The 19,210-nt window shown below is 61.9% G+C and overlaps 1 protein-coding gene across 5 annotated transcripts; it reads left to right on the top strand.

The window, feature by feature from the left end:
- Positions 1 to 64: 64 nt before the first annotated feature.
- On the top strand, positions 65 to 17,182 carry TRIP13 (thyroid hormone receptor interactor 13). Of its 5 annotated transcripts, none has more exons than XR_004284344.1 (13): positions 65 to 244; positions 735 to 900; positions 2,315 to 2,444; positions 3,682 to 3,737; positions 4,473 to 4,563; positions 5,799 to 5,871; positions 8,484 to 8,547; positions 9,184 to 9,270; positions 9,511 to 9,617; positions 11,470 to 11,623; positions 14,679 to 14,793; positions 15,513 to 15,888; positions 16,253 to 16,307. XR_004284344.1 is itself a non-coding variant. In XM_032337849.1 (13 exons), exons 1-13 carry the CDS (start codon positions 153 to 155, stop codon positions 16,346 to 16,348), a joined length of 1,299 nt encoding a protein of 432 aa, XP_032193740.1. In that variant the 5' UTR covers positions 65 to 152; the 3' UTR covers positions 16,349 to 17,182. The 5 variants fall into 5 exon arrangements, 3 of the variants coding, with proteins under 3 accessions (XP_032193740.1, XP_032193742.1, XP_032193741.1); XM_032337849.1 differs by having other exon boundaries at positions 14,679 to 14,791; positions 15,819 to 15,888; positions 16,253 to 17,182; XM_032337851.1 differs by lacking the exon at positions 16,253 to 16,307 and having other exon boundaries at positions 15,819 to 15,888.
- The last annotated feature ends 2,028 nt before the right edge of the window (positions 17,183 to 19,210 follow it).

Genomic DNA, 19,210 nt, shown 5'->3' with positions numbered 1-19,210 from the left:
CGGCCGGAAGTCGCCCCGCCCGGAAGTCGCCCTCGCCCCCGCCGCGCCGGCGCGCAGCGCTTCCGGGTCAGGGGCGGCGCGCGGCACTTTCGAGCGCGGGGCGGGCGGGAGGCGGCGGCGGCCGGGGCGGCGGCGGCGGCGGCGGCGGCGCCATGGACGAGGCCGTGGGCGACCTGAAGCAGGCGCTGCCGTGCGTGGCCGAGGCGCCGACCGTGCACGTGGAGGTGCACCAGCGCGGCGGCAGGTGAGCGCCGGGGCGGGGGCCGCGGGCCGCGGGGGGAGACCCTCCCCGAGCTGCCTGCCCCCGGGGCACGGTCCGGCGCGCCGAGGGTCGCCGGGAGGAGGGCGCCGGGGTCCCAGGGCCAGCGGGGGTCCTGGCAGGCTCCGTGCCGCCCTGGGAGCCTCAGGGTTTCCTCAGGAGCGTCGCAGGCCTCGGGCTCCTGCGCCGGGACGTCCTGGGCTCGGGGCGCGGGGGGGGCGGGGTCCTTCCACTCGGGGTCGTCGGAGTCCGGTGCCGGCCCACCGTCCGCGCCCGTCCCCGTGCTGAGCCACCGTCCGCGCGTCCCCACCGGGTCCCGGCGCCGCGGGTGCCGACCCCGCTCCCGGCCTGGTCCCGGGCCCTGGGAGCGCTGACCCACCTTCGGGTCAGCCGGCGGAGCGGGAGCCACGGCTGCGGCGCGGTCTGGGGCGCGAGACTCAGCACGGGGCTGAGCGCTGTCTTCCCGCCGACCCAGCACCGCGAAGGAGGAGGACATAAAGCAGAGCGTCCGGAAGCTGCTCAACAGGCATAACATCGTGTTCGGGGACTACACGTGGACCGAGTTCGACGAGCCGTTCCTGACCAGGCACGTGCAGTCCGTGGCCATCGTTGACACGGAGTTGAAGGCCAAAGACCCACAGGTACCGGGTCCACGGTGCGGAGGGCTCCTGGCTGGTCCGTGGCGTGCGCGGTCTTGATCTCGGGCTCCTGGGTGCGCTCGGGCCGCACGCTGGGAGCAGACTTCACCTCGGAGAACGCACGGAAGCAAAGACGCATGTTGGACGCGTCCCTGCCGCTTCGCTGGCCTGCGGTCCGAAGCTGGCTGGCGTACCTGTGGGCTCGTCAGACGAGCACCGGCTCTGGGAAAGGCCAGGGGCTGCGAGTAGGTGCGTCCCTGCGTCGGGACGCCCGCAGCACAGTCGGGGCACAGATGGAAGCAGAGGCCAGCTGCGGGCCGTGGGGTGGTGGGCTCTGCTGCCGAGAGCCCCCTGCCCGCTCCCTGTTCTTGAGGTCAGCGATTGTCTGGCGTGCTCGGGGAGTGTAGGGTCCTAGGAGGCAGGGGGTGCGGCTGCAGAGAGGGGCTTTCCTTCTGGAAGTCTTCCTCTGGCCCACCCGGTGGACTGCGTCGCCACCAGCTCCGTGTGACAGGGTGGGTACGTCGGGGTGTTTCTGTCCCTTTGAGAACAAGCCCGGCGTCTCTCTCGGGTAGATGCATCACCGGTATGTCCGTGGTTCGTGTCTCGTAAAGAGTCCGTTTGGAAGAATTGCTTTGGCACTGAAATTGTGCGTGCAAGGTGGGCCTCCGTTCATACACGGGCACTAACGCCGGTGGCCTGCTCGGCTTTGTCCGCCCTACCTGGTTTCGGCCAGCCTGAAGCGAGCGGAAGAGCTTTCCGCAGACGGAGGCAGCACGGGTTAACCAGAACCAGAACAACAACTTAACGCTCTCAACGTGGACTCTGCAGGTTCAGCTAGGAGAATCTCAACAGCAGTTGTGTAGTTCTATGAAGTAACGTGAGTGACGTTTTGTACGCGTCGTTGGTAGGAGCTGGTGGTTTGGAATGTCTCGGTTGTCCCTCAGTCAGGCTTTGGCTAAGGGAGCGCTCCGTCCGCCCCACGCGGCAGTGGGAAAGCTCGCGCTAGGTCCCTGTCTGCGGGCAGAAGACGTTTCCGAGCCCTGCTGCGGGACGGCGCACCCAGAGACCTCTGCGGGCCAATACGGGTGGCACGTCCCAGACCAGAACGTGGGTGAGGTCGGACGTGGGGGCTTTGGCGGTCTTCGTTCTTTGTTTTTTGTATTTTTCAACAAACATGTGACTTTCATGATTACAAGTAACGATGAAGTCCTTTCTTGGGTAGAGAGGGGGAGTGTTTAGGAAAGTGCTAATGCTAAACCTGAGCACCATAGATTTTTGTACTTGATCTAGGAACTGGTTTCTGATGGGCGTGTTTGATCTTTGTTTGTGGACGTTACCTCCTAACTCTGATGGCTAGAATCAGGGGCGAGTTGTTTGCGGTGTGTGGGGCTTTACTTGGTGTCCCTTCTTGCCACAGCCCATCGATCTGGGCGCCTGCACGGTCGTGCTGCACGTCTTCCAGCTGAACGAGGGCGGCCCCAGCAGTGAGACTCTGGAGGAGGAGTCGGAGAACATCACTGCCGCAAGCCACTGGGTCCTGCCTGCAGGTGTGTGACCGGGAGGGCGGGCGGGCCACCCCCGAGACACAAGGGCAGACGTCGGCACGCGGCCCGGGCTCTCCAAGTCCGTTAGCTGAGGACTTTGTGCGGGTCCATCTGTTCTGGAGGCTTTCAGCCTCATTTCTTGTGAGATGGGAAGCGGATCGCAAGAGAGGACCGTGGAGATCTCCACTGTAGGCCTGTGTTCCTTCGGGCAGGGCCCTCGAAGATGGTGCTGACTGAGAAAAAGAAGGTGCTCTTTTCCCGTCCAGCTGGTCACCTGCTGGCCCCTCCTTCCTCCTGCCTTTTCTTTGCTTCTCCAAGGACTTTGTCGTGTTTTAGCAGGCAGAGTTCTGGGGCGAAGCCAGTCCTTGGGGCTACGTCTGAGGTCCTGACAGCTGGTCTAGACCTTTCGCTGCCCTGCCCAAGTGCTGGCCGGTGGGGTGAGTGGTGGGTCTGGATCTGTGCTCATGGCAGAAGTGTGGGTCCACGGAAGGTAATTACGTGTGGTAACGTGACAGGAAACTGTCTCTGTACTCCGCTTAATTATCTGTCAAAAGTTACGTGGCTGGCAATTACTTAGCCCCTTTAATTTTAAGAAGAACTCAAATCCAGGATGTCTGGGTGGCTCAGTGGGTTAAGCCTCTGCCTTCGGCTCAGGTCATGGTCTCAGGTTCCTGGGATGGAGCCCCGCATCGGGCTCTCTGCTCAGCGAGGAACCTGCTTCTCCCTCTGACCACCCCCCCATGCTCCATGTTTTTCTTTCATTCTCTTTCTTAAGTAAGTGAATAAAATCTTGAAAAGTAATAATTAAAAGAATATGAAAAAATATTCAGCATCATGAGTTATCAGGGAAATGCAAATTAAAACCACAATTATAGGGGCGCCTGGGTGGCTCAGTGGGTTAAGCCGCTGCCTTCGGCTCAGGTCATGATGTCAGGGTCTTGGGATCAAGCCCCGCATCGGGCTCTCTGCTCACCAGGGAGTCTGCTTCCCCCTCTCTCTCTGTCTGCCTCTCTGCCGACCTGTGATCTCTGTCAAATAAATAAGAAAAACCTTAAAAAAAAAAAAAAAAAAGCAGCCTTGCAACATTAAGAAAAAATTTTAAAATTCCGCCTGCCTGTAAGGAGAGCCTGAGCCAGCCACGTGTGGAGCAGCGGAGGGTGTCAGTGGCTCAGAGCAGGCCTCCGGGGCCAGTGTAATGCCTGTGTTCTTAAAATCAGATTTGTGTTTTATTCTCTCCCAGCTGAATTCCACGGGCTTTGGGACAGCTTGGTATATGATGTGGAAGTCAAATCTCATGTAAGTTGTTTGTGCCGTTTTCTAAGGGGGCCGCTTGTTGGAGGTGGGACCCACCTGTACAGTCTTCTCCAGCATCTCAGAGCCCTTGAACTCAAATAGGCTTTGGGAACTCAGGCCCAGCAGCAGCCCGTGTCTTGCATACCCGTCCTCTAGGGTTGCTCCCCAGCAGAGCTGGTCCCTGGGGGGAGAAAGGTGCCTGGTGTGAGACAAGTGTGATTGGACTGTGCTCTTAGGAACCCATCAGGCCTGGAGAAGCAGGGTCAGGGGGCAGACGGAGCAGGCAGGCGTGTCTGAGCAAGCACCAGCTCGTCGGAACCCTCTTCAAGGGGAAGGGTCCTGCGTGCTGCGGGGGACCCTGGAGGTCCACCCCGCATCCCCTCAGGCTGCAAGAACAGTCGTGGCTGCTGTCCGGGGCCCCAGTGCTGCCACTTGCCCCCCGCTGTGTTGTCCCCGAGGCACGAGACACTTAGCACATGCCAAGTCTCGTCCTTTTGTAGGATCTTGACGCTTTTAGTGAGAGTGGCCCTCGTGTTGCCCTTTATTTTTAGTGGGATGGTAGTAGCGGCCTGTCCTTACGTTATGAGTTTCTTAGGAGGCGTCCGCCACTGCTGCGGGCAGCTTCTGAGGGGCGGCCCAGTGCCCATGCCCCTCCTTGGGCACAGGCTCCAGCAGCGCCTCCGCTGGGGGCCGCTGCCCCGTCGGCACCGGTGACCGCGTCCACCTGTCTTCACGCAGCTCCTGGATTACGTGACGACGACTCTGCTGTTCTCGGACAAGAATGTCGACAGCAACCTCATCGCCTGGAACCGGGTGGTGCTGCTGCACGGTAAAGCACGGGGGTCGCTCCTGGAACCGGGTGGTGCTGCTGCACGGTAAAGCACAGGGGTCGCTCCTGGAACCGGGTGGTGCTGCTGCACGGTAAAGCACGGGAGTCGCTCCTTAAACAAGACAGGCGTGAACGGGGGCCTCTGCGCGTCCCGCCGGCCTTCAGGGAGGCACCGTTGTGTTCTGATGCAGCCGGAGCTGTCCTAGAGCGTCCCTCTCTGGGAAGTGGTACAGCTCACCTTACGCTTGGCCCTTCGCTTGGCCACCCCCAGTCGCCGCCTTGTGACTTCGCTGCATTATCCTCTAGCTTGTCAAGCAACTGCCTCATGCCCAAGGGCTCCTACAAGCCTTAGGGCCGAAATCGCCTCGCGCTTCTTTGTAGCATCTTTGGAGCTTTATGACCGCAAAGCGTGACAACCATGCTCTGTTGAATCTTCTCCAAAGAAAACCTGGGTTTGTCCTTAACGTCACCGGTTAGAAGGCAATCGAGAGAGCCCCGCGATGAAGTGGGGTGCGAAGTAGTTAGCTCCTTCCCGGTTTGCTGCAGGCTGCCGCGCCCCCCGAGCAGCTGCAGACCTGCTCCGCACGCCGTCGTCCTCGGTTCTGAGTAGGCGACCGTAGCAGTCAGCAGGCGGAATAGCACGTTTTCTCCTCCGCCGCGGTTACGTGGTGTCGTTTTAATTATCGAGAGCGTGCACAGAAAGTTGGAGCAAGTTGCGTGTCCGGACAGACGCGGGAGTTCTGCGTGTTGGTCATGTCAGCCGCTGCCAGGCTCTGTGCCGAATGGCCCACGGGGCAGGGGCCCCCACCCGCTGCCATTCTGGTGTAGCGTGGGCCCCGAGGAAGTGACTGTCGTGAGAGGCCTTGGACCTCTCGCAAGGTCCCAGTGGGTTTTATAGAGGACACGTGGGGAAGGCGAGGGTGTTGGTGAAGCTGCCGACCAGGAGATAGAGGGCTCGCTCGGGATGCTGAGGGGACCCCCGTGCCAGGAGGTGATGCTGTGTCGGGGTGCGGGAGCTGAGACCAGACTAGGAGGAAAAGGGAAAGACCCACGAAGCATGTTGCTCTCGTTGGCTGGCATTTGTGCCGCGGGGATTCGTGAGTCCGCAACGCTCGGGGACCAGCGTCTGTAGCGCCGAGTCCCGCTGCCTGCCTTGTGTGCCAGCCGGAGCGTGGCGGCCTGTTGGAAGACACCTGCTACCACGCCAGCTTAACACATTCTCGGTTCTGTTGCAGGCCCTCCGGGAACTGGGAAGACCTCCCTGTGTAAAGCCTTAGCCCAGAAGCTGACCATTAGGCTCTCAAGCAGGTAACATCTGATAACCCACGGAAGGAGAGTGGCCGGACCGGTGGCTTCTCGTTTGTGGCCCAGAGGTGTTTTACTTTCTCGCGATTTCCCCTGGCTCCGTACGGAGTCGCTGTGCTCCGAGTCAGGTGATGCACCGGCTCTGTGCCTGGCGGTGCCGAGTTAGGGCTCAGTCTTCTTGAGCTGATGGCGCTTGCTTCACAGTGAGCACGTGGTCTTTCTGGTGACGCGTTTCTGCCCTCGGGGACAGGACGCTGGGACAGCGCTCGGGACGCTCGCCACTCGTGCTGACGGTCGATGCTCTGCCGCCTGGGAGAGGAGGGCCCGAGCCTCTCGGTGGGTCTGACCCGGAGCTCGGGCTGGCTCCTCGCGTTAGACACCACGTGGCTGGGCTCCAGCCCCCCCGCCCCCACTTTCTGAGGACCCGTTCACATGCACGTTCAATTGCCTGATGCTCCACACACCGCTGGTCGTGCTTTTCGGTCTTTCCGGGTCTAGAACCTGAATCTAAAAATTTTCTGTTCCATTTTGAGCCATTTTCCAAAATATCTAATCTTTTTTTTTTTAAGGATTTTATTTATTTGGCAGAGACACCGCGAGAGAGGGAGAACACAAGCGGGGGAGGGGGAGGAGCAGGGTCCCCGCCGAGCAGGGAGCCCCGTGTGGGGCTCGATCCCAGGACCATGGCCTGAGCCCAAGGCAGACGCCCAACGACTGAGCCACCCACTCACCCCTCTAATCTGCTTTTAATTCTATCCTGCAACATCTCTCCGAGAGTTTATTTTTCCCTCTGAAGGTTCCGCTTGCTTCCTTTTATACTTTGCCATTCTCCGACGCCTTGTGCTTGCTGCAGCGCTCGAGCCGGCGAGCAGCCGCCGTGTCGCCTTCTTCCCCGCTGGTCCCGTTGCTGTCTTGCGTGCCGAGTCTCTGCTGCCGGCGGCTCTCCTGCCGTGGGGTCCGTTTCGGCTTCTCATCTAGTCAGTGAAGCTCCAATTGAATGCAGACCTTGTTTCTGTTGGCTTGCCTTCTGCTGGGCATTCCGGTGACCCGGTGCGAGTTGAAGCCTTGCTGCAGAGGAGTCTGCACTGAAGGCGGAAGTGAGGCCCTTCCGGGATCTCCGTGGAGCGCCCCAGTCAGAGCAGGTCCTGTCCAGCTTGGCCGTTGGGAACATGAACGTCCCAGCTACGAACACCCAGAGCCGCGCGGCCCACAGCTCTCCAGCCTCCTGGGATTTCCGTTTTGTCACGTGCCTGAGTGTTCAGGAAAGACCCGGAAGGACCCCGAGATGGTTGCTGGGGTTTTCTCCTACATCTCCACGTCCCCTTGAGCTTGCCTGCAGCCTCCACTGCCTCAGGCTCCTTGAACTCAGGCCTCTGGGTCCAAGTTGGCATAGTGGCTGCACACGTGTTGGCAGTTGTGGTTGGAAGGGACCGCAGGCAGAGAGCCCAGGCAGCTGTAGGGCTCCGTCACATCCCATGTGGGGTGACAGTCGTCCATGCTTGCCGGCCAGTCCCTTCCAAACACCGTTGTGATTTTTGTCTCATTTTCTGGTTGATGCGGAGGGTTACTCGGTGCGCGTTGCTCAGTGGACTTCAGAGGAGAGACTCCGTGAGGCGCACGTTCCTCTGTCGCGCCGCTTTTCAGACGCATCCCCTGGGGGCTTTTACGTTGGGAAATTGCTCTGCGTCTACGCTTGTGTATCTGTGCCCTGGTCCATGCTTGGCAGCTGGGCTTGTCCAGACCTCCTGAAATGCACCGCGTTTTAAAGATCTCTTGGGGCGGTGTCCTAAGACAGCGGAGGCTGAACGTGTTACTACAAGAAACACCACTCTCTAAAGCACATCTGAAAACGCACGTTTAGTTTTCGGCTTAGAAGTTGTGGAAAGAAACCTTAGCGAAGCTTCAATGCTCATCTCGTCCAAAGGCTTTCGAATTAAACTGTAATATTCGACCCGATCTTGATTTCGTTAGGTTGTCTCTCCCCTTCCCTCTTTTGGAAAAAGAATCAGCAAACGGAAAGCCGAGTGTGATAGTTTGAGAGTGATGGTTTTCCTTGTGCGGACTTCCGTTGGGCCAAGGACCTGGCTCGGCTTCCCTTCTGCCCCGGCCACCTCCCGTGTGCGCGGGTTTCCAGCCGCATGTGCTGAGCTCGCCTCGGGGCGTCTGGGCACCCCCGGGCTCAGGATGTCGTGGTGTGCTGGGAAACATCGTCCCGCTCGTGGCGGTTTTAGAGGAGGAGACATGTTCCGCTCTGTCCAAGACTCACGACGACTACGATTTGTCTTGCCTGCCTCGTGGCTGCTGGTGATTCTTCTCACCGCGTTAGGGCTGGGGATTACGGGTAGGTTAGAAGTGAGAGTTTACTCTCGCTCTGATTCAAATGAAGATGTTATTCAGAAGCCTGCGTTCGCTTCGCTCGGGACCCCCAGCTGCACGCCAGTAGGTTTTCATAATTACCTGAGCCCTCGCGTCGTCTTGAGGTGACTCACGATTACCAGGAGCCTCGCTAGGCAGCACGACTTAACCAGTGAGCGGGCTGTGCTGAAGAAGGAGCGGTTGCCCCAGGGGTACCCGATTTGTGAGCCGACTGTCTTAACTCTGTTTTCTCCTCCCAGGTACCGGTACGGCCAGCTGATTGAAATAAACAGCCACAGTCTCTTTTCCAAGTGGTTCTCGGAAGTAAGTGTTAGCGTGACTTCTGCCACGCAGGCTCGCCAGCTGTGTGGGTGGACAGGGTCCCCTGTACAGGCCAGCTTTCTCCTCCGAGAACGTGGGAAATAGGTACCACATGACAGCGTGGCTGACTTCAGGGTCAGAGGGGAGTTCCGGAGCTAAGCGGTCCCCTGGGAATAGTATGAGGCCTGAGAGGGTCCTCGGCTGGTCACAGCGAGCAGCGGCAGCCCCGGCCGCTGTGTCAGGGGATCCGTCTGGTGGGCAGTGAGCCCGGACGGAGCACTCGTAAGGCGCGTGCCTGCTGGCTGTGTGTTTGCGTCGGAGCCGTCTTGTTCCTGGTCATGGGACAGCAGGGAAGGGGAAGGAGGAAGTTCGCCAAGTGGGAGACGACACCTGTGCCAGGTGTCCTGGAGCTGGGCCGGTGCGGGTTCGGGCGCGCTGTCCCTGCACATGGAGTAGGGCAAGGCGGCATGTGGGTCGGCCTCCTTCCGTGTGGCCCTGGCTCCCTGGGTTCAGAGTTTCTCCTGGGGCCGTCCGGAGACAGTGGGCCCAGACTGTGGCTGGGCGGGGACCGCGGGTGCGCGAGAGCACCGGGCAGCCTGACGGGCGCAAGCCGCCACTGGAGAGCTGTTCTGCTTCCAGAGCGGTAAGCTGGTAACCAAGATGTTCCAGAAGATTCAGGACTTGATCGACGACAAGGACGCTCTGGTGTTTGTGCTGATTGACGAGGTACGTGCGTCTGGCCATCACACCTGTGACTGAAGCAGATTCCAGCCCTGGCTCAGCCCGGCCTCCGCCCAGCACCCGCCCCGCTGCGCGCTCGCCCTCGGCCTCCCGCGCGACCGGCTTCTGGCTCCGCGGGCTCACACACAGCCCTCCACTTGCTCCCCGCGAGCTTGGTCGGTGCGGCTGCCGGCGGCCCGTGGGGCCAGGCGCCGCCCTCTGCCTCCTGTTGTCCCACCCCCACAGGTGGAGAGCCTCACGGCTGCCCGCAACGCCTGCAGGGCCGGCACCGAGCCTTCGGACGCCATACGCGTGGTCAATGCCGTCCTGACCCAGATCGACCGGATCAAGAGGTGACACTGACCGGGGCACAGGGGGGCCACGCGAGGGTGGGAGGCGCCCACACACGAGACCTTCCTTCCGGCTCCTCCGACTGGAAGCTCGGCTGCCACCAAGTCTGCTCTGCCTCGCCCGCCCGAGGCCGCGTGTGTGCCCGCTGCAGCCCGTAGCTGTGCAGGACTTGGAACTACTGAAGTCGTAGCGCAGACCTGCTCGTGCCGGAAACTCACGGCCACGGAAAAGCGCGGGATGGAGTGAAACGTGACGCACGCAAGCTCGTTGGCACTGAAGGGCTACGACGGGCAGGTGGACGTTACCTGCACGCCCTTCGTGGCGCCGGACTCCCTGTGGCACAGCCCAGCCTTGCAGGTCCGGAGCCTGTGGTCGGTGTAGCCTAGGCTGGTCCCGCTTTGAGGAGTGACTCCTAGTAAGCAGACTCACAAGGAAGCAGTGTCCATGCCAGAGCCCCTCTGCGTTCTCTGCAGCGTTCCGCCGGCCGCTCCGCTGCCCACAGCTCTCACAGTCCTAGGGTGCTGTCCTACACCGAGGGTGCCGGACCCCAGCGCAGCGCTCGGAAACGAGCTCGCTACATACGGACTCGCAGGGAACTGACTTCGCTAAGGGCCGTTCGCCCAGGCCTTCGGCGTATCTTCACCACCGAGAGGCTCTGACTTCTCTGGACGCGGCTCTCAGGGTTGGCTGTGGGGGCCGCTCGCTCCCACCCTGCGGCCGGCGCTGCCCATGCTCTTCCTGGTCTCTGCTCCTGCGCCTTCAGTGGCGGGCTGTGCTCTCCGGAGTTTTCTACAGCATCTGACCCCTGACCGTCCCTCCGCTGCCTCCACTCCCAGACCACCTCCGTTTCTGCCGCCGGCCTCTCCTCTCATCTCTTTGGGCAGCCCGGGCAGCCGGTGCCTGGCCTTGCTCACCCATCCGAGGCCTGCGGGGCCACTGGACTAGGTGTCCAGCACACCCCAGAGCAGTCGCTCAGCTCCGAAGCCCCCATTTCCAGGGTTCCTGCTGCAGGGACGGCTTCGTCATACAACCGCTGTTGGAGCCCAACCCCTTCCTGTTGCCGGCAGCTGTGGGCTCAGGAGGGGAGACATGTGGGCCTTTGGTTTCCCTCATACTTTCCTGTCCCCTTCACGCTCCCTGTCCAGGCTCCTCGAGATGGCCTTTCCAGGCCTGCCTTTGTGTGGCTCTGACACCCTGGGCTCCTAAGACCCCTGCACTCCTCACCCCTCCCTCGCTCACTCCTGCTCACCCTGTGCTGTGCACCTGTTGCCAGACACCAGGTAAAACCTGGCCCTTCCAGGGGCTCCCCCGGCCAGGTAGCTTCCTGCGGCCTGTGTGTGCGCCCACCACGGGCCTCGGGGGAGCCCTGCTGCATCCCCGACCCTGAGCCCCCTGGGCTGGGAAGCGTGCTCCCCAGGGTGCCTCGGGCCTGCTCTGTGCTGGTGCACGTCAGTGAGCGGCGAGGCAGCCACGTTCTCTCGCACAGAGCTTAGAAGCTAAAGGGGAGAGCAGCTGGTGCCTGGGATCAGCAGTTCAGCTCCGCAGCGCACGGGGGCGCGAGAGCCATCAGGACTCTGCACGCGAGTCAGAGTTTCACCAAGCCACGGTTGAGGGAGGGGAGGGAATAAGGAAGTGGGAGTCTGGGAGAACTTTCTGGAAGTCTGAGGAGCACAGGGTCTGCTTGGTGCACTGTGTTACAGCCGGGAGAGCTTGGTGGGAGTTGGGGATCCCACAGGCACTTGGAAGACCTTGTAGCCGGCTAGGACGCTGGCCGAACGCCGGAAGCTTCGCGGGACAGCGCGCGAGGGAGTCACTGAGGCACTTGGGGGCTGACCCGCGCTCTTCTGTTTCTAGGCACTGCAATGTGGTGATTCTGACCACTTCCAACATCACGGAGAGGATCGACGTGGCCTTCGTGGACAGGGCTGACATCAGGCAGTACATCGGACCTCCCTCTGCGGCAGCCATCTTCAAGATCTACCTCTCCTGCTTGGAAGAGCTGATGAAGGTGCTGGGTGCCTCCTCACACCTCTCGCCGCCGAGTTTTCCTGGTTTTGCCCTCCCTGACGCAGCTCAGAATAGCTCACTGCGACCTGGAGGGGCCCCCAAGTGTGGCGCTACGGTCTCTGGCCGAAAGCTGCAGCTATTCCTGGCAGGCGGAGCTGTTAGTTGGAACTGTGGCCGCCGACTCAGTATTTTTGTTCTTTTGGCACAAAACGATAATCGTGAGCATTTGGTCTACCGACCTGCAAGGGATGAGTGGGCTGGGGTGGGGGTCCGGCTGCAGTAGCCTGCCGGCTTGTGCCAGTCCCCAGGGAGACCTCCTGACTGGAGGTCACAGCCCACAGGGAGGCATTCTGGGCCGGAGGTCGCAGCCCACAGGGAGGTCATTCCGGGCCGGAGGTCGCAGCCCACAGGGAGGTCATCCGGGCCGGAGGTCGCAGCCCACAGGGAGGTCATCCGGGCGGGAGGTCGCAGCCCACAGGGAGGTCATTCTGTGCCGGAGGTCGCAGCCCACAGGGAGGTCATCCGGGCGGGAGGTCGCAGCCCACAGGGAGGCATTCTGGGCCGGAGGTCGCAGCCCACAGGGAGGTCATCCGGGCCGGAGGTCGCAGCCCACAGGGAGGTCATTCCGGGCGGGAGGTCACAGCCCACAGGGAGGTCATTCCGGGCCGGAGGTCGCAGCCCACAGGGAGGTCATTCCGGGTCGGAGGTCGCAGCCCACAGGGAGGTCATTCCGGGCGGGAGGTCGCAGCCCACAGGGAGGTCATTCCGGGGTGGAGGGCGCAGCCCACAGGGAGGTCATTCCGGGTCGGAGGTCGCAGCCCACAGGGAGGTCATTCCGGGCGGGAGGTCGCAGCCCACAGGGAGGTCATTCCGGGTCGGAGGTCGCAGCCCACAGGGAGGTCATTCCGGGCGGGAGGTCGCAGCCCACAGGGAGGTCATTCCGGGCGGGAGGTCGCAGCCCACAGGGAGGTCATTCCGGGCGGGAGGTCGCAGCCCACAGGGAGGTCATTCTGTGCCGGAGGTCGCAGCCCACAGGGAGGTCATCTGGGCGGGAGGTCGCAGCCCACAGGGAGGTCATTCCGGGCCGGAGGTCGCAGCCCACAGGGAGGTCATTCTGGGCCGGAGGTCGCAGCCCACAGGGAGGTCATTCCGGGTCGGAGGTCGCGGCCCACAGCGAGGTCATTCCGGGTCGGAGGTCGCGGCCCACAGCGAGGTCATTCCGGGTCAGAGGTCGCGGCCCACAGGGAGGATCATCCGGGTTGGGGGTCGCAGCCCACAGGGAGGTCATTCCGGGTCAGAGGTCGCAGCCCACAGGGAGGTCATTCCGGGCCGGAGGTCGCAGCCCACAGGGAGGTCATTCCGGGCCGGAGGTCACAGCCCACAGGGAGGTAATCCGGGCGGGAGGTCACAGCCCACAGGGAGGTCATTCTGGGCCGGAGGTCGCAGCCCACAGGGAGGTCATCCAGGCCGGAGGCCATAGTTCATAGGGAGACCTGACGGGTGGTCGTCGTTTGCAGGGAGGTCATCTGGGCCGGAGGTCCTAGTTGCTAGGAAGTTCATCCTGAGGAGGTGGTCATTTACAGGGTGTCATTGGCTGTGGTGTTAATGTCCCTTCAGTCCTGTTTTCTGAGAGCAGCCATGAGCACGATAACACTCCGTCGGTCTTGTGTGAACGACTTCAGCAGGGATGGGCCATGTGCCTGGGTGCTAGGAGCTCTGGCGTGGGCACAGCGGGCTCAAGGCAGACGGTACCTGCTGCGGGGTTCAAGCTCCTCACACCGTGGAGTCCGGGAATTGTGTAGGGAGCGAGCCGGCCGGCAGGCGGGACATACGTGGTGCTGGTGCTGGTGTCTCTGTAACCAGGAGGTGAGAGTGGGCCTGGCCTCGCAGAGGATGCCCCGATGCCCTCAGTGAGGATGCCACAGCTTGTGACGGGGGTGGGAGAGCTGGTCGTGGCAGCCGCATCCCATGCTGCTGTTCGCTGGCGTGGCGGAAGAGAGGGGCCCTGTGGAGCTTTGACGCGGGGTCCCGAGAGAACTGCCAAAAGCGTCGCTGCTGAGAAGTTAGCGTGATGGGACCTGCCGGCGGTCGTGCTCGCACGGGGCCTGGCACCCAGGAGACGTTCGCACGTTTAGCCCAACGTAACAGACTTTTTCTGGGAGCTCGGCGTGTGGGGTAGGGGTGTTTCTTGGGTGGTGTACAGGAAATTCAGATGTCCGATGACGTCGTGGAGATCTGGTCAGTCCTGATGGCTGTTGCTCGTGACTGGCCCACTCTGTCGGGACTTGGCAGTTCTGGCGTGCGCCTGGGTGGCCTGTGTCGCTGGGAGGGGTGGGGGGCCGTCGCAGGGAGGCTGAGGGGGGGTCACTAGAAGGCTGAGAATCCTCCCACACAAACCCTGTTTTTTTAAATTTACCCACAGCCTTAAGCAAACCTCCAGAACGTACAGAGAAAGCCATTTGTTGTGTTCTTTCCCGGTTTCTGAGTCGAAAGAGTTCACGTTCAAAGTCATTTGGTAGCGGTCACTGAGCACCCTGACCTGTGAACGCGGCCCCTTGGCAGAGCGTCCCACGTGCAGACACGTGGCCTGGGCAGGAACTCAGGGCCCAGATCCAGCCTCGGGCTGTGCCGTTGCCCCACACAACAGCCTGATCTTAAAAACACCCAGTGGAGACTGTCCTGGAAAGGCAGGCCAAGTCCCGGTTCCTGGGCCCGACTCTGCTCCACGGGGCTATGCTGAACCACTGAAACCCATTACCAGCCTCAGCGCCTCCACGGCCCTCCCTTTCCTGACACGTGAAGACACATCTTGGCTGAGAACACGGAGAGGCTGGGCCACGGCGTGTCTCTGAGATGTGTTTTGTCGTTGGCATTCTCACCTGCGTTGAGGGAGCAGGGGCGCGTGTAGGAGCAAGAGAGAGCGGCCTGGTCCGGGCCTTCTGTGCCTGCGTTTCTGTGAGGGGGTGCGGCTGCCTGCTCTCTGGGGACTGTCTTAGTGGCTGACGGTGTGCACTCTGCCCCGTGGGCCTGGCGCTGACGCCCGTCTCTGTCCCCAGTGTCAGATCATATACCCTCGCCAGCAGCTGCTGACCCTCCGGGAGCTGGAGATGATCGGCTTCATCGAAAACAACGTGTCCAAGTTGAGCCTCCTTTTGAGTGAAATTTCAAGGTGTGAGTTGACGTCGTGTCTGTAACCAGAGAAGCGCGTCTGTCGCGGTGATGGGCAGTTGTAGCTGACCGGAGCAGCCTGGGCTAGCGGTGCGGGGTCGCAGGACAGGGAATTGGTTCCGGAGCCATGTGTCGCATGCGTGCCAGGAGGGCTTCGAGAGCCCTCTGCCACCCCGGCCCCGGGTTCCTGGCCAGAGGGTGGAGGGCAGCTGCCCTCCAAGAGGCGGCTTTAGGAAACAGAAAACAGTGCTGTGCGTCTCTCTGAAAAGAGAAGACATTCACATTAAGGCTGTCTTGACACACTGGTGATTTCTTAAACGGTCTTTGTTCAAGTTGTACAAACGTGCAGGAAGAAAAGACTGGAAGCTTCTGTCCGAGTGCCGACCTCGGAGCGCTATGCTTGGGGCTCCGGGGAGTAATGGAGAGCACAGGGCTCCTGGCCCCGGGCAGCAGGAGGGCAGCCCCCGGCACCCTGGGGACAGCCGCTGGCGTGCAGGGGCCAGAGCCCGCAGCACTGTCGCCTCAGATGGCGTGGGTGCCCGGGAGCGTGAGGAGGGAGGCGGGGAGATGGACCAGAGCCTCCGAGGTCGGAATTTGGGTAAATGGGAGAGAGACGGGGATCGCCGCGGAGCCGTGTATGCAGGGTCTGACTGCAGAGACCGGCGGGCGCCAGGCCGTCTCCGAGCGGCCTTCCGACCAGAGGCTTTGACCTCATTCCGCAGCTGTGAGGCCCGTGAAGGTCTTGAACCTTCCGGGTAGCCTGAAGAACAGATTGTTTTTGGATAATCTGTTGAAGAGATTGCAACTGGTTGAGATGGGCAGGGAGGGCAGCGCAGACGCGGACCAGCCTGGTCCCTGGGGGAGCCGCACGGCAGGCCACGTGCCCGCCAGGTCGTGTGCGCGCTCCGAGGCCGGGGTCACACTAGGACAGCCGCTGAAGACTGGGGGAGACCAGCTGTAGGGGAAGGGACATTCAGAGATGAGGGAAACTGGCCTGAAACTGTCCCCAAACACCGCTCCGTTCACAGGAAGAGTGAGGGTCTCAGCGGCCGCGTCCTAAGAAAACTCCCTTTTCTGGCTCACGCGCTGTTCGTCCAGGTGAGTCCCCGCGGCTTCCGCGCCTCCCGCACTCCGCTGTCCCCACCACCTCTCTGTGGGACGGGCTGTGGCCTCGCTGGGAGCCACACAGAATGTGGCTGGGAACCTGATTTGTCTCCATGCCTAAGTGTTGGGCTCCTGGGTAGGAGGAGGACTTGGAGGCCCCACTGGGGCCTCACACAGCCCCCAGGGCTCGCGGAGAGCCCACCCCGGGCCCTCCCTGACCCCCCTGAGGCTGCTCGCACTCAGCGGCGCCCCGCTCGCCCTGTGCTGGGGCCGCGCCCCTGCTGCCGTCCGCACACGGGGGTGCCGCCAGCGGCCCCACCGAAGCCAGGACAGCCCCCGTGCCCGTGTGTCGTTCCAGGCTCCCACCGTCACCATCGAGGGCTTCCTGCAGGCCCTGTCCATGGCGGTGGACAAGCAGTTTGAAGAAAGGAAGAAGCTCTCGTCTTGCATTTGAGCTGAGCTCTCCGCCCGCCGCTTTCTGAGCACGACCAGCGAGTGACGTGTCCGCTCAGAGCAGCAGCTGCCGGAGTCTCCAGCACCGGCCCTGGTCTAAGGGCCAGAGCCCGCGAGGCTAAGTGGTGTTCCAAGCAGTGTGCCGTATTTACATGTGTTTAAGGCCAGCGGCCTGTCATTGCCGCGGTTGGGAAGGACGGCATTTCGCGTTCTGCCGTCCAGTCAGGAACTGTCCGATGTGCTCATCCCATCCTGTGTCTGGCCCCGTGGGCAGAAAATGCTGACACACATTTGAAAAGGGCAATTACCGTAGCTAATTAAGAAACAAAAGGGAAACCTTATCTCCTTAAATAATAACGTAACCCTGGCATTAAGAACGTCGGCCTCGCTGGAGACAGAAGGCAGCTTCCTGACCTGACCTTGTTTTGCAGGGTGTACTGCACACGTTTCAGAGGCTAATCAATAAAGAGATCCTGTTCCTATGTTCCAGAAATTGAGGAAAAACATCCCAGGTAGAACACTTTTCCCGATAATCGGTCGTGGTGCTATTTGTGAGAACGGTGCAGCCTCGGCGTCTGGGCGACCACGGGCCACCGCCCTGGCATCCGCCACAGGCCCCAGCACGTGGCACTTCTGCCTGTCGTTCCTTCAGCGAGGTTCCTGCGGCACGAGTGTGTGGTCACGGTGGCCATGGACACTGGCTGATCGCTGGGTCTCGTGGGTCGTTGTATTTGGGGTTGCCTGTTGCTTTGATGTTCACGGTTTATATACGTTTTCAGGAACATGTTATCTTTTGTTACAGAACTTCTTAAGTATTAAAACTTTTCCCCGAGAATGTTCTCGTTCTGGTTCTCTTATCCCTTCCCAGTGCTCTCAATTTTATTGAAACGTTATTCATACGATTATTGAGCTTTTAGCCGGTTTCATGCTCTCAGGTGTAAGAGCGACTGCCTGCTGGGTGGGAATGACACCCAGAGCCGGATTCGGAGCCTGGACCCGCTCCTGTTGGACACCGGAGCCCGAGTCTGTGGTCTGCTTGAACCCCTGCAGTGGGGGTAGAAGTGGAGTCTGCAGGCACCAGGGTCGGGAGAAGAGGGGTGCACTGCGCTGCACGACTGGGGTCCCTGAGACAACTTCACCTCGTGAGTTTGCTGCTGAAATGCCTGATCCCCAGGTGCCCCGATGGAAGGAAGGGGCGGCGACCAGGCTGGTGCTGACGGGCGGAAAAACGGGGTGAGGGAGATAGGCAGGGGGAGGAGAAGCCTAGAGGGACAGACTAGGTGGGGGTGCGGCCCTAGAGCCAGGCCCTGCTGGTGGAGGACAAGCTCTAAGAGTGGGGAAGTCCACCGGACCAAGACCCATTATTGCCCAGGAAGCAGGGCTGCTGGGGGCCTCTGCTGCGCTGCCCGCGGGCCACTAGAGGGCAGCACGGCCCGTGCGGTGGGACTGGCGGGTCCCCCCAGGCAGACCTAGTGCTTCGCAGAGGCCATCCACCCTGCCGGGCCCGGTGGCCCCCTCCCTCGACCTCCTCGTGCACCACGTGTGTGCAGAGGCATGTCTGTGCCTTGGGCCGTGCGTGGGGAGGGGCCGCGGGAGCTCGGGTGCTCGGCCTGTCGTGCCTCCTCGGGGGCTGGTTCACCCGTCGCGCACGGACGAGGGCCGTGGGCCCACCCACCTGGCCGTCCCGAGGGCCCCGCTGGAGATGGGCGGCCAGGGTGTGAGGAGGGGGTCACACCTGGGGACTGACAGGGGACACGGCCCTGGGCTCCTCCCCAGCACAGGCTGTCGTGGGCACTTTGTGAGCAGTGGCCACCCCCACCCCGGATGCTTCTCTCTGAGTGCGGCCACGCACTCCCGTGGGCACGGGCTGGCAGAGGGGCTGTCCCGCGGCCTCACTGGTGAAACCGGCCGAGTGCTGTCCCCAGGAGCCCATGGGGGCCGTGACGTTGAACACGGGAGGGGGAGACCACACCGGCAAGGCAGCGTGTGTGTGACCACCTTCCGGGGCCTCTCCGGAGTCCTCCGCGTCAGGGGACGTGAGCTGTGGACCTGTGGCACCACGGACCGCCTTAGGCATGATGCCAGGCCTGACACAGCTGTGGGGACAGGCCAGCGGGGCCACCACTTGGCCAAGCCCGAGAGAGTGCACAGCCACCGCAGGGTTCTGGCCTTGAAAGGACCAGGCAGTGAATGGACAGAGGGGACGGTCGCTCCGCTGTGCCCTTCCCGACCGCATGCTGTTGGTTTCAGTAAACTGTCGGGGTGGGTGGTCAGTTCCGAGGCTTTCTCGGGCCCTCCCCGCCGCGCAGGGGCCTCACGTAGAACGTGCTGTTTCCTTCCCGACACACACAGCTGGGAGATGCCGGCGGGTCCTGGGAGCACCCGGCCCCTCCCGGCATAGGCCTGGGGCCCACCCACCCCTTCCCTGGCTGCCGTGGCTCTATGTGGCCCCGCTGGGCCTCTCCAGGCCTCTAAGGGCTCCGGTGCGGTGGGTTTGCTCATCCCTTGGCTTTTTGCTGGGAGATCCAGCCTGGGGTCTTGAGGACACACCGGCAAGTCCTGAGTCACAGGCCTGTCCTTGCCTCCGGCCCCTGGTGACATCCCGGAGTCTGGCCCACGGGCTCCCTCGGCAGCTCAGTCTCGGGCGTGATGTCTGTCCTCCCCTGGGGCCCGGCAGGTCTCCAGCTGGCTTGTGCCATTTCACCCTAGTTCCGGGGCCACTGCTGCTGGCTCAGAAGGCCCGACGAGCCTGGGGCGTTTCAGTCGGGGCCGTTCACACAGATGCACTGTCCCAGGTCGCAGTCTGGGACCCCCCCAGGGCCCCGAGCCTTGGTGTCTCCACAGAACACTCAGCTGTGCGGAG

This window comes from Mustela erminea, chromosome 3, assembly GCF_009829155.1.
Source record: "Mustela erminea isolate mMusErm1 chromosome 3, mMusErm1.Pri, whole genome shotgun sequence".
In the NCBI taxonomy this organism is placed as follows: Eukaryota; Metazoa; Chordata; class Mammalia; order Carnivora; family Mustelidae; genus Mustela; species Mustela erminea.
Note: the sequence above shows the minus strand (reverse complement) of the source record. Positions and strands in the feature narration are given on the sequence as shown.

Coding starts and splice junctions, on each gene's coding strand:
- TRIP13 (XM_032337849.1), top strand. CDS start 153: ATGGACGAGGCCGTGGGCGACCTGAAGCAGGCGCTGCCGTGCGTGGCC. Junction 245..734: donor GTGCACCAGCGCGGCGGCAG/GTGAGCGCCGGG, acceptor CCGCCGACCCAG/CACCGCGAAGGAGGAGGACA. Junction 9,271..9,510: donor TGTTTGTGCTGATTGACGAG/GTACGTGCGTCT, acceptor CCACCCCCACAG/GTGGAGAGCCTCACGGCTGC.